Below are 13,102 nucleotides of genomic sequence, written 5' to 3'. Positions count from 1 at the left end.
GAAAGTTTCTTATTTGTTGTTATCGCTATTGTTGAAAGTATATGGCCAATAGCTGCCGGCTGAATAGAAGAACATGTATCATGATCATCCAATTAATTTCCCATTCAAAAATTGGAAAAATTGATATGAATGAAACTGAATCCTATTGTATTTGAATAAATTAAGTTATATCTACTAACTAAAGTGTAAAATATAATTTGATTCTTCTAATAAACATTTTCGTAATATCTCCAATTTAATCGAAAGTTTTCCAACTATCAAAGAAAATAATATAATTATATAACATTTTTATACATTTTTAACACTATTTTGAGTCTCTATAATTGTTCAATTAAAAAAAAATCAAGATCTCCAAATACCTGTTTTTTCTATCTCACTAATCCATCTAGTGGAGGAAAAACACAACTTTTCAGGCATGTAACTTTCTGAAATATTCACACACAGTGTATATGGTTGAAAAAGTGAAAAATAAATAAAATTAAGTAAAATGGTAACTACTTCCGAAATTACTCATTGAGGTTAATAATTTGGTGATTGTAACAATTGGCATTGTTAAGCTCACTACAAACATTGTAGTTACGCACATATACACTTCTTTTTCCCATTTACAGATATGAATGGGGGCTGCTGCTGCTAGGATAAACCCATTCCTACCCTCTGCTTAGATTGATATGCAAAATTCGGCAGAGGAGCAGCGACCTCCTCGGCTGGTAACTCACACGGCTGCCCAAATATGTCAGGGATTCCGTCCCACTTGTGTTTCTCCCTAGCTTCCCAGTACCCTCCAGTGTATCGGTAACAACCCTCCTCGTCCTTCGCAAACCATCTTGGTTTCCACCCTCTATCCTGCAACCTCCTTGCCTGCACCAAAAACTCTTGCATCAGATCTACGATGAACATAGTCGTAAATGTGGGATGACTTCACCACAAAAGCAGATTAATGTGACCCATAAGTGTCAGTGATTTAATAATACAAAAGTTACAAGGATTGAATCTCATGTAAGAAAAGAGACAAATAATTTCTAGATTCAGCAAGGCAGACATGAATACTGTAGAAGAGAATCAATTTTCGAAACAGACCAGAAAAGTAAGAATAAATACGAAAAAAAAAAAAGAAGCAACATGTTTCACCAGAGAGTACAATTATTTTCCAGACAGCTCTTGCATGAAAAAGAGTACATGTCCAATAATGCCGGAAAAAAGAGTTACGCACCTGTCTCTGTAACTGTTCAAGCCTCAGCTTCTCAGCATTTGCCAGCTCATATTCTCCATTCTCCAAATGCCTCTGGTCGGGTCTCAATCTAGAGTCGGTTGGAGGCAGCTTGTCCCGTAACCCAGGTGTCAATTCGTTTAAAGATATCGCAAATGGTGTGAGATCATATCTTGTCTTGGTAACAGTTTTATCTCTTTCCCATAGCAAAACAGCTTCTGTCATAGGGTCATATCCCTTTGGCTTTGTGCTTGGATCTCCCATCACATAATACATTGCTTCATCCCACTTCCCTATCAAAACCGCAACTTTCTCCCCAGTCCTATTGTCTTGCACGATTCCATGAACCTATATTTTGACAAAATAATGTGACAGGAAATCAGAGAGAGAAAAAACAAAAATTTGGTAAAATTGTATGGGACAGTGTAGATGAGATTCTTATCACAAATTTTCACCACTATATGGTAAATTAAGGTATTTGCCATCTAGAATCTCTAAGTATTCATTTGTCATGCCTATTGCAATTGGTTGTAGTTAACTGGTTTGAAGATTAGAAAATCACCTGATGTGGGTTCCGGTCTATAATAGACTGCTCCTTGAATTTGAGTTTGCAAGAGTAGTTACCACTGCCTTTTATGCGCATAGTGCCGTAGTGATCACAATAGATTTTACCAATTATGATGTTATATATAGAAGTAGTGACCTTGCTCCACTGAAATGTCTCTCCATCTTCAAACTGAAGAGTAAGAACTCCAACAGGGTCAAGCTGGATGGAACGACCCCAGAACTTCCCTTTGAGATTAGAATCTGCCCAAAATTTCCACCCTCTGCCCTCACAATGACAGGCAACAACCATTGGATGATGACTAACCTGAAACTCCAAATACAGGACTCTTAATTGTTTCTGCAGGTGATTACACTAGAAATGCAACTTAGCCAACTTGTAAGCTAATCCAAAATAGCATAAACCTAGAAAAGTAGAGAGAGAGTGAAAATGTTTATTGGTAGGTTTGTTGTCTACAGAAGAATAACCTTTTCAGAGAAGAATCGTAGACCCTTATCCGGATAGTCAGCTTCATAGGTTTCCCCTAGGAGAGGATTGAATGGTTTGCATTGTCGGCCTTCTGTTGATGCATAACCAGACACTGCAAAAGCTGCTACGTTTAGAATCCTCATCAAATCATTGTCCTGCAGAAGCAAAATGCAACATTTAACTCAAGACAAATATTTCGGATAAACTGAATGCTCTTTGCTAAATCAACAAATCAAGTCTAGGGTTGTCAGTCAATGACTTTTGATAACTCAACACAATAACTGGAAAGGTCAATTGAAAAGGGTGCAGGATATAAGATGAGAGGGTTATTTTTTGCATAACACTGAGCAGGTTTGTGAATCATTCAACGGCAATTTCCACCGTGGTAAAATAAAGCTATTGAATGGACTAGGTTAGACTTAACTAGTTAAATAGTGTTGCTTCTCAATTGCTCCCTCAAATGCCTTAAAGATATAGTACTATATCTACAATAATAAAGAACTTCTAATGATTAGATTCTACAAACGTCATTCGGGAAAAGCACATTTTATTATATACCAGCAGATGTAAAATGCTGCCTCCCAGTTACTTAATAAAAATATATAGATTACAAACCCTGGGTTTATTATTTAATGATATCTCTAGTCTAATGGTCCAGTTAACATTTAACATAACATAGAAAATCAATAAAATAGTGCTTGTAAGGTTACAAAATCATAAAGATCTGAGATTAGAAATCACCAGGATGGTCCATGATGCAACTTAATATATACACAACTGAAACTTTTGTTCCAATACATTAATAAGTGAGTAAGACACTGTAATTAGGATATCCTTCTAAGAAATGTTTGAAATGACAACCCAGCCCCCTTTTCAAGTAAAGGTAAGAGAATATAAAGATCTGACCTGTTTCCCCCATTCCAGAGCTTGATCAACAAGATATGAGTACTCCAAGTCTTCAAAGCATTTCTGCAGCGAGGACAGAGGCTCATTAAAGTACACAGGAAGACAAACGCCAGACAAGTCCTTGCCAATGTTATCCTTAATGATCGACCATAGGCCAACTGGCTTCTCTTTCTCCTTTGGTTCTGGTAAACTAGCCCTTCTTTTGACGTAGGGAAACTCAATTGTCTTGACCCCGGCACCAGCTTCTCTTAAATGACCGGATGAGGGAGATTCGTTTTCAGCCCAAGGGCTCTGTATGTACATTGGATTGTCTCTGCTACGATATGAAGCACTTCTCAGAGACTCGGCAGATAAAAAGTCATTTGTGTCAAAAAAGATTCCATCGTCATCGTCAGTTTCAACGTCTACTCCGTATCGACTCTCATTATCTGCATCTGAGTCACTTGCACTGCCCTCAGACATAACTGAATAGAAATCTGCAAGAGCTTAAAAACAAGATTAAGTAAATGTTTAGTTAAAACTATCATTCGGTAAAAAATGCATAATGTATTGTTCAGTATCTTTTTCTTAAACAATAAACTATCATTCGGTAAGAAGTAAAAATAAACTGACCGCTGAATCTTCTATTCCCTTGTCCACAGCAAGAGTCTCTCCCCTTTGTTTCATCGACTACAGTTGTTTCCAGTTCAATCTTCTCTGTCTGCACAACAAAATAATTGATAAAAAAAACTTAGAAAACCTAGGGCTCTAATGAGAAAGAAAGTAAGAAAATTGCTTGGTAGAATGGTAAATCAGTAATGGAGACAAGGATTGGGGATGATAATACAAATTGTTGTTTGGTTAGGAAATAATTTCTCTTTGGTACTTTCTATTGTTTTTCAAATTCAAAATACATAATCTTCACCAAAATAAAGGATAAGTGCAAACCTCCAGTCTTCTTAATGTGTCAAGCAGCAACATGTGCTTAAGTTGAAGACTCTTCAGTTGATGCTGCACCTCAGCAACTTCACCCAGCATTATAGACTCACAATCCTTTATTACAGTCTCATTAATGCCCTCCTCAACTAGCCGCGATCTTAACTTCTCAGTTGTAACAACAAAATCTTCAGAAGGTGCCAAGTCATAGCTTGTCAATAGCCTGGGGAATTTATCTTTGGCAGCCAGAAGAGCCTCAACCCATGAAGCTCTGTCTTCTTTGGATTGACAACGCAAGTGGAGAGTTTTTGTTCCTGTGAATATTGACAGTCTTTTGTCATCTGACTTGCTGGCCCGAACAGAAGAGACCTGTTCAACATATATTTTTGGTACTTAGTGGTCAAAAAATTGGGGGCAATATTAGGGAAGCTTAATAAAATTTACAACTCAGTATCCTCAAAAGCATTCAAATATCTTAATATGAAAAGTTCACATCAGAATAAGCTTAGAAAGTAACAATTCTGAAACAAAGAAATGTGTTATTCAGCTCTACTGCTTTCAATCTCCTTGTCAATAGAAACAACTTAGGAAGACATAATTTGCATTAGTAAGGTAGTAAGTAATAACAAATCAAATGATTATTTTATATTCCATCTCAAAAGTCTGTTTCAATATATTCATACTTGATAAGGAGTACTTTGTTTATTAGTGGAACCACAAATAGAAATAGAAATCCATAGCACTTCTACATCCCTAAATTACTTCAATAACTTCCATCAAAAGCCAGTATAGGCTAATTTGAGACAGTATATTACCCCACAAACTATTCAAGCAGATAGGGCAAGATCACAGAATCTGACAAAAAAAAATTCATTCCTACTTAGCATCAGTGCATCATCCATTTGCATTAACCATGAATCATGAAAATACTTTAGTGACCACTACACCACAAATAAGTCATTTTTTAACCAACTAGCTAACCAATAGCTTTAATTAAACAATTAATCTATATCCCTCTACAATTCTATAGACTAGCAACAAGTTGTTCCCAAATGGAGGTTAGAACGTCAATCCCAATTTGATTTACTTCGCTGCTAAAACATGCACCAGGTTCGAATGGCATTGCAACGACAAGATCAAATAACAATTACACTAAACACATTGCAATTACTAACAAAGGAAATGAACAGACCTTCAAATGTACCTCCCCAAATGGCTTCCACCGCTTCCCCGACCCAAACGCACTAGCCCTAAGCGCATTCCCGCTTCCACTCCCATGGCCGTTTCCACTACTACCCTTCCTCATATACCTCCAACTTTCCTGGCCAATCACTCTCACCCCCTTTTCCCTGACCGAACGCACCACAATCTTATCCGGGCCGTGCACCTTATAATACGAGAGCACCCCATCCTCCAACACGAACCACCTCTCCCTCCACCCCTTCCCGTAATTCACCCATTTATACAAAATTCCAGCCACACTCTTGATCTCCTCGCTCTCATCGCACTTCTCCGCCTGCAGATCGCCTCCGCCAGCGCCGCCATTGGTCGACAAACTCCACCTCGAGTTGAAACTCACCGGCCGCAGAATCGCATCGCTGCTGCTGTTGTTGAAACTCACACTCTCATTGAAGCAGCTTCCATCAACCACGAGCTCCTGACTTAGGGTTCGGGACTTCACCACAGCCGGATCCTTCTCGACCGACACCGGCGCAATGCAGCACAGAGGATTCATGCTTCGATCGCAGAAACCGCGAGCGATCCCCGGAGTAGCAGCTCTTCGGATCGCCGGAGCTCCGCCGCACCCAACCGGAGATCGATCGGGCGACGATTCGGATAATATGACATATGATGAGTTACCGGAGACGAAATGGCAGGCGCGGATCGGGGCGGATAGATATAGGAGAGTGTGTGTATAGATAGAGTGGAAGTAGAGAGGTGCAGATCCAATAAATGGTGTCAGTGGAGGGGGGTGCGTAGGTTAAGCAGAGGGGTTTAAATGCATGGGTTTGGGGCAGGCGTAATGATTGCGGGGGGCAGCTAACGTGCGCTGTGGGTGGTGGTGATGCTTCCTATTTGCAGTGGTAGCGACTGGAATTTTGTTGGGGGTGGAAGCGGTCAGTGAAATGACGGAAATGGGCTTGCAGGTGGGTGAAACTAGGGGCGGATCGGTCCAGTATACCGTATCAAGAGTGTCATACCGCATATCGTACCGAAAGTAGCCGTATGACAAAATCTCATACTGATACCTTACCGAATTTTCGGCATACCAAAGTTTGGTATGCCGAAAATTCGGTATGATAATTTTCAATACCATTATCATACCGTTATTGCGGTATACCGTACCCTATTACGATATACCGTACTTTAACGGTATTCCATAATACCGTTTTATATCTGTTATAAAAAAATCTATTATAGTTTTATATCCAAAATATTTAAAATAACATTTTCAATTCCAAGTGTCCAATTATTTAAAAAAATCCAAAATAATAAAACTTCAATAATCTCAATCCAAAACAGGTTTGTACCCAAAATATTTAAAATAATATTTAAACTTAAACTTGATAAAACAATCATGACCTATCTCTATTAGATGAATCTCATCTTTCATTAATATATTTTTTTTACAGCAGACAAAGGAAACATACTTTCAAAATTTATACACTCTTTATTTGAAATTTATCCAATAAAGAAAGTAAAAATAATCTCCAAAACAAAGATTTCAGTCAACTTTCTAATATATTGTCATTCAAATTTCCTAAATATTTGAATAAAAAAAGTAGTAGTATATCATTCATAATTTACTAAGCAAATTTTAATACTCTAAATTTACTAAGCAAATTTTAATATGGTAGACTTGTGATAAAACTCCGGTTGACTCGGAATTCCAACTCAGTGTTTATTTTTCAAAATCGAAGAAAAGAAAACAAAAAAGGGAATGAGGCGAAAATAGTAGGGCAAGAACAATTGGGCCGAGAATTTCAGCAGCTTCAATTCTTCACCACACCTACCGGAAATCTGCCGTCGCGATCGTTACACCGCCGTTTCAAACTCAAGGCATATTCCTACTACCTTTCTATTTTTTTGATCGTCTCCTTAATTTCATTACAATGATGAAATACGTGCTATGATCGCTCCTGTCGAGCTTTGGTTTTGTAGCCGCGGATTTGTTTAGGAGGATTAATTTTGTTTGATCGGATTGCTTGATCCTGCCGTTGGTGATCTGTAATGCTACATTTTCTTCATTGGGCGTATTCAAGCTGTTGATGCTCGCATTTGCTAGATAGTGAAATTGTGATGTGTATATAGTATATAGTCTAATTTTGGGGAATTTATAAGAAATTGATGTTTGTGAATACTGTAACTTTTTTACGGGGGAATATTATGTTGATTGTGTAAAGTTGCTTTTGTGGGGGAAGCGGAACCTTAATGTAAATGGACTTGTGAAATTATTTTAATTATGTTTTTCTGTTACCTTGCTTCAGATCTGTTTAGAACGACATCTTTTCCTTTTTTTAAGATAGGTAAATTGTCTTGAGTTAAGCCAGTGCTGTCTTATTAGGTAAGTTTAATAATATTGAAGTAATAACTGAGGGGAGATAAATTCGTGATGCTTGTATTTTTTCTGATAAGAGTTTGGTAAATATGTTGGATTTTCCTTTTCTTATTTACATATAAACAGGTGGGGGAACGTTTGGGTAAGAATAGCTTGCTTTCATGGATCCAGTGACTGATGAGCAGTTAGATTATGGCGACGAAGAATATGCAGGGAATCAGAAGATGCAATTTCATCAAGGTGGAGCTATACCTGCACTTGCGGAAGAGGAAATGCTTGGCGAGGATGATGAGTATGATGACCTCTATAATGATGTTAATGTTGGAGAGGGTTTCCTGCAAATGCAGCGTTCTGAGACACAAGCGCCTCCTGTGGTAGCAAATAGTGGGTTTCAAAGTTCAAAAGCTAATGTTCCTGGAGCTCGAGCGGAAGCGGTGGCCTTGCAAGACGTGAACAATGAAAGAGTTGCTAATGAAGGAAATTATGCTGCTGCTTCAGTTCAATTTCAAGATCAGAAGAATAGCTTGCCATCCTCTGGGGGCCAGACACAGATCTTGGATGCCAGTCAAAGAGGGAGGCTCCCTGAAATGGGGAATAATTCTCAAGCAGCAAATCTGGGATATCAAGGATCGGAAAGTATGCCTCATAAGATTGCTGCAGATCGGTTGAACAGTTCAGAAAAAGTAATTGGTGAGCCTGCACAGTTGATGTATCCTAACATGGGTAACACAAAAGGTGTTCCACAGATTCCACCTAATCAGATGAACTCTAATGCAAATGTTAATGTAAACCGTTCAATGGATGACGAATACATGGTTAGGCCATCTGTAGAAAATGGTAATACAATGCTGTTTGTAGGAGAATTACATTGGTGGACAACTGATTCTGAGATTGAAAGTGTACTGATTCAGTTTGGGAAAGTCAAGGAGATTAAGTTTTTTGATGAAAGGGCTAGTGGTAAGTCCAAAGGTTATTGCCAAGTTGAATTTTATGATTCTGCTGCAGCCTCGGCATGTAAGGAAGGTATGAATGGTCACATTTTTAATGGGAGAGCTTGTGTGGTGGCATTTGCCACTCCACAGACCATAAGACAAATGGGTGCTTCATACACAAACAAGACACAGGGCCAGGCTCAGTCTCAGCCACAAGGAAGGAATCCTGTTAATGATGCAGCGGGTAGAGGTAATGGGGCCAATTATCCAAGTGGAGACACGGGGAGAAATTTTGGACGAGGTGGCTGGGCACGAGGGAACCAAGCACCAAACAGGGGTCCTGGATCAGGTCCTATGAGAGGAAGAGGGGGTATGGTAAACAAGAATATGATGGGGAATGCACCTGGTGCTGGTGGAGGAGCTTACGGACAAGGGATTGCTGGCCCTGGTTTCAGTGGGCCTCCTGGTATGATGCCTCCTCAGGGCATGATGGGTCCTGGTTTTGACCTAGCATTTATGGGTCGCGGAGCTGGATATGGAGGCTTCTCGGGTCCTGGTGGTTTCCCAGGAATGATTCCTCCATTTCAAGCTGTCAATTCCATGGGGCTTCCTGGAGTGGCTCCTCATGTCAACCCAGCTTTTTTTGGTCGAGGAATGAATCCCAATGGAATGAGCATGATGGGGACTGCAGGAATGGTTGGACCTCATTCAGGAATGTGGAATGACACAAATATGGGTGGTTGGGGAGGTGAAGAACATGGCAGAGAGTCTAGTTATGGTGGAGAGGATAATGCATCAGAATATGGGTATGCCGAGGCTAGTCATGAGAAAGGTGTAAGGTCTAGTGCTGCTTCCCGGGAGAAGGAGAGAAATTCTGATCATGACTGGTCCAGTGCTCCAGAGAAGCGGCATAGGGAGGAGAGAGAACATGATGGGGATAGATATGACAGGGACTCTAGACGCAGAGAAGAGAAGGATCGTTATCGAGACTATCGCCACAAAGATCGTGAATCGGGTTATGATGATGACTGGGATAAAGGACAGTCTTCGAGATCCCGCAGCAGATCTGGTGCAATGCCTGAAGATGATCACAGGTCTCGATCTAGGGATGCTGATTATGGGAAACGGAGACGCATGCCATCTGAATGATGTGATGTCATGAGACTTCTGAATGTCTGACTGCTTCCACTATGATTCGCAATGTCATACTTGAATCCTATGAAGGATTGCCAGCTCTTTCTTGTTTATGTTGGTGTCATGTGCTGTGTGGCCTCCGGCTTCAATGAAGTAAGTGCCTTTACTAGAGGTTACTGGAAAGGACCGATTTATTTTGTTTTAAGTTAGCTTTATTGAACTCAATTTGATGCTATGGTTATAACTTTGTGCTATAAACTTCAGTACCTTAAGTATTGTTCTATTGTGTATTTGCTTGATGCAGTGAAGGTGGCCCTACTGGCCGTTTATCTTTTGTGCATTGAAACACAATTTGACCTCTGAAGTTGCGTTCTTAACTTTATACTTGTAGATTGGTTTGTATTCTACTTCCCTATTTATGAACCCGCCAAACTTGTATCAGTAATACTGGTTGCACAAGTTGGTTGTAGCCTGTAGGGCTATATGTTGTTGGAAATAGCTGTCACTATGCTGAGTTTGTGGGTATGTTAAGTTGAGGAAATGAATAAAATTTTTATCATCTGATGTGTCAATGCTTAGTAATAGAAGTTTGTTTTTCTTGTTTTCTCCTTTTGCTTGAGAAACTTACCTGTAAATGTTTGTGCTTTATCAGACAATATAGCGGGATTGCAAAACCCAGATATGCACTTTTCACCTTCTTTCTTTCCATTGAAGTTGTTTTTCTTTGTGATATTTAAGCCTTATGATCAACGTTATAGTTTCTTCCAACTTAGGAGGTGATTGTCCACTGCCCAGTATGATGCATCTGATTACTTGATAATATGAATACCACATGCATGTTAACTAGCAACAGATTGCTATTAATATATTTTTCATTTTCCTCTTGCTTTGTAGTTTTACTTTCAAAAAATGGAAGATGTTCTGTGAGTTCGTACATTAATGATGAAATGACTGGAAATAGTTTCTAATGAAACAACAAAACATTAATTTGAAAGTTACAAAGGAACTGGTTATTCTTTTTCCGCATGTCTAGCTATTATTATTATTATTATTACTAATATTAGTATTTTCATCAAGTCCAGGATTCACCTATAGCTCAAGCCCATAGTGTTTTCATCTTGTTTGCGTGTGCATCTGTTTTCTCTTTGTTTGTGTTTGTGGTTTTGAAATAAAAATCTTTCTATTTTAATATCTTGTGTACCATAGTACTGTACCAGTGTACCATAAGGTCGAGGTGTGCTTGTGTAATCTTTGATTCCTTATCTAAATGCATAAACACAAACCATTTTAATGTGCCTTTTTTGGGGAGTTGATTATATATAGTTGAAGTGCTTTAGAATTGTTCTGTCAATTATCAGTACTTTAATCAATGATTGAGAAGTTTTTTACTATAAATTTGTTTTAGTTATAAGCAGTGTGCTCTTTTTGGTTTCTAGGCCCTATTTTCATGATATGCACGTACCTATATTTGACACGTAGCTTCACTTGCTTATATATTATGATTATTGACAAAGTAATTTTCTCTAACTATGGTACTCAGGACCATTAATTGCTGCACTCTTGGATATCCGTGAATGCTTTATACTATGAGTGCAAAGAAGCCTTAATCATGTATGCAATTGCTTTGATCCTCGAAGAATTTGTGTGAAAAGTAACTTATTGAGGAATATTTTTGAGCAAAACCTGGATGATGCACTGTAGTTTCATTAGTATATTCCATGTAGTAGGTTCCACGTGTAATAATTTGATCTGATATCAGCACCTCCGTCCTCTTTAAGATTGTAAAAGTGATGTACAATTTATAGACCATGTCTTCTGGTCGTGTATGATTAGGTTGTGGTCTTGAGTTGCAACACATGTAAGCTGCATCATAGATGCATGTGTATAGAAATGTGAAATGTTGCGGTAGCAGAATAGTTGTGTGTCTGTAAATGCAGCTAATCTCCTGTAAGCTTAGTTGAGCTGTGTCTGTAAATGCAGTGTATCTTCTGTAAGCTTAATTGAGTTGCGTCTGTAAATGCAGTGTCTCCCCTGTAAGCTTAATCGTGCCGTGTCTGTAAATGCAGTGTATCTCGTGTAAACTTAATTTTATGTGATACCGTCTGTCTTCATATTGAGCAGACATGGTAGTTCTTTTTCTCAGCTGTATCACAGGTGATGCTCCATTTGTAAAGAGTTAAGTCTGTAGCAATCTGTAATGATTTTGTTTCTTAGCAGCGCGTTTCCATGTATTTTGCTACCAAACGCTCGAGGGATTTCCTGGTGACCAAGAAGAGTAGATAGTATGATAGTTCCTGTGCATTTAGAAATGTTCAATTCTTTCTGCAGCTTTTAAATGTGTTTGATTTCAGAATTCCTGTTCATGAGATGTGTGGTTTTCATATGCCTAGCTTTGTGCTCTTTGATTTTGGTTTTTGTTGTACTATATCAATTTGCTCGTATCCATGTGACCATCGATACCCTAACTGTTAGAATTTTTATTTGCTTCAGGCATGAATTTTAATAAATTGGCTGAGTGTGCCATGAGTGAGTCGAATGTAGATTGTATATTTGTAATAAAAATTTTTAGTGTAATTAGGTTAATGGAAAATTGCAATCCTTTAGTTGATTGATAGCTTCTTTGCAGATTATTGACTTGTGTATCAAGTCATGTTGAGAGGTTTTTATTTGTTATTCTAGTTTTATACTACTTCCTCCGTACTTCAAAAATTTAGACATTTGGTTCGGCACAGATTTTAATATATAATTGGTAAAGAAAGAGATATAATAATTTTTTCCATTTGCCATAATTTCCATGAAACTGGAGCTAATGTGACAAATAGAAAACCGTACATGAACAAAATAGAAAAATGATTATCTCTCTCACTTGTCAATTTTGTTCTAGGGTAATTCCGATCAAGTTTGAAACATGCTACTGTAGCCTATTATTGGTGCATAGGGGTTGCCGGTGCCAATAGACAAATGACGCGTCATGCATCGACATGATGGTTTGGGTATGAGAGGCGAGAATTAGCGAGATTGCCGACGTTTGCTATGTCTACCGAATAAAATTATTTAATTGACATTAATTAGTGAATTTTAATCTAATTACATTTACAATACAAATATATCATAATGTAAAAAATAGATAAAAAATAGAATAATGAGTCTAACACCAAAGTAGAAAGATAAAATTTTAATATATACAGTAAGAAATGAAATAATGAAGACACGTATTACACCTGGTTGACCCGGAATGCAAGTCCATTTAAAAAAAAAATTGACCGAATTTGGCTATACGAGAGGCGAGATTGGTGACGTTTGCTATGTTTGTTAAATAAATTATTTAATTGACATTAATTAGTGAATTTTAATCTTAATTCCATGTACAATACAAATATATCATATGTAAAAAACAGATAAAAAATAAGATA

General features: G+C 38.1%; 2 protein-coding genes across 5 annotated transcripts; one reads left to right on the top strand and one right to left on the bottom strand.

The window, feature by feature from the left end:
- Positions 1-478: 478 nt before the first annotated feature.
- Positions 479-6,103, bottom strand: LOC125214022 (oxysterol-binding protein-related protein 1D-like). The gene is made up of 8 exons (XM_048114858.2): positions 5,257-6,103; positions 4,077-4,433; positions 3,762-3,849; positions 3,150-3,625; positions 2,243-2,398; positions 1,773-2,081; positions 1,214-1,558; positions 479-861 (listed from the first exon to the last, which is right to left on the bottom strand). Exons 1-8 carry the CDS (start codon positions 5,797-5,799, stop codon positions 634-636), a joined length of 2,502 nt encoding a protein of 833 aa, XP_047970815.1. The 5' UTR covers positions 5,800-6,103; the 3' UTR covers positions 479-633.
- Positions 6,104-6,964: 861 nt separating this feature from the next.
- On the top strand, positions 6,965-12,072 carry LOC125213810 (uncharacterized). Of its 4 annotated transcripts, none has more exons than XR_007175020.2 (3): positions 6,965-7,124; positions 7,750-9,842; positions 11,907-12,072. XR_007175020.2 is itself a non-coding variant. In XM_048114554.2 (2 exons), the coding sequence occupies exon 2, from the start codon at positions 7,785-7,787 to the stop codon at positions 9,702-9,704; it is 1,920 nt and encodes a 639-aa protein (XP_047970511.1). In that variant the 5' UTR covers positions 6,965-7,124; positions 7,750-7,784; the 3' UTR covers positions 9,705-9,972. The 4 variants fall into 4 exon arrangements, 1 of the variants encoding a protein (XP_047970511.1); XR_007175017.2 differs by lacking the exon at positions 11,907-12,072 and adding an exon at positions 11,230-11,831; XR_007175021.2 differs by lacking the exon at positions 11,907-12,072 and adding an exon at positions 9,994-10,248.
- The last annotated feature ends 1,030 nt before the right edge of the window (positions 12,073-13,102 follow it).

The sequence above is a fragment of the Salvia hispanica genome, chromosome 3 (assembly GCF_029641045.1).
Source record: "Salvia hispanica isolate PSC_SH4W2 chromosome 3, Shi_PSC_v1, whole genome shotgun sequence".
Classification (NCBI taxonomy): Eukaryota; Viridiplantae; Streptophyta; class Magnoliopsida; order Lamiales; family Lamiaceae; genus Salvia; species Salvia hispanica.
This window is presented reverse-complemented; position numbering and strand designations above follow the sequence as displayed.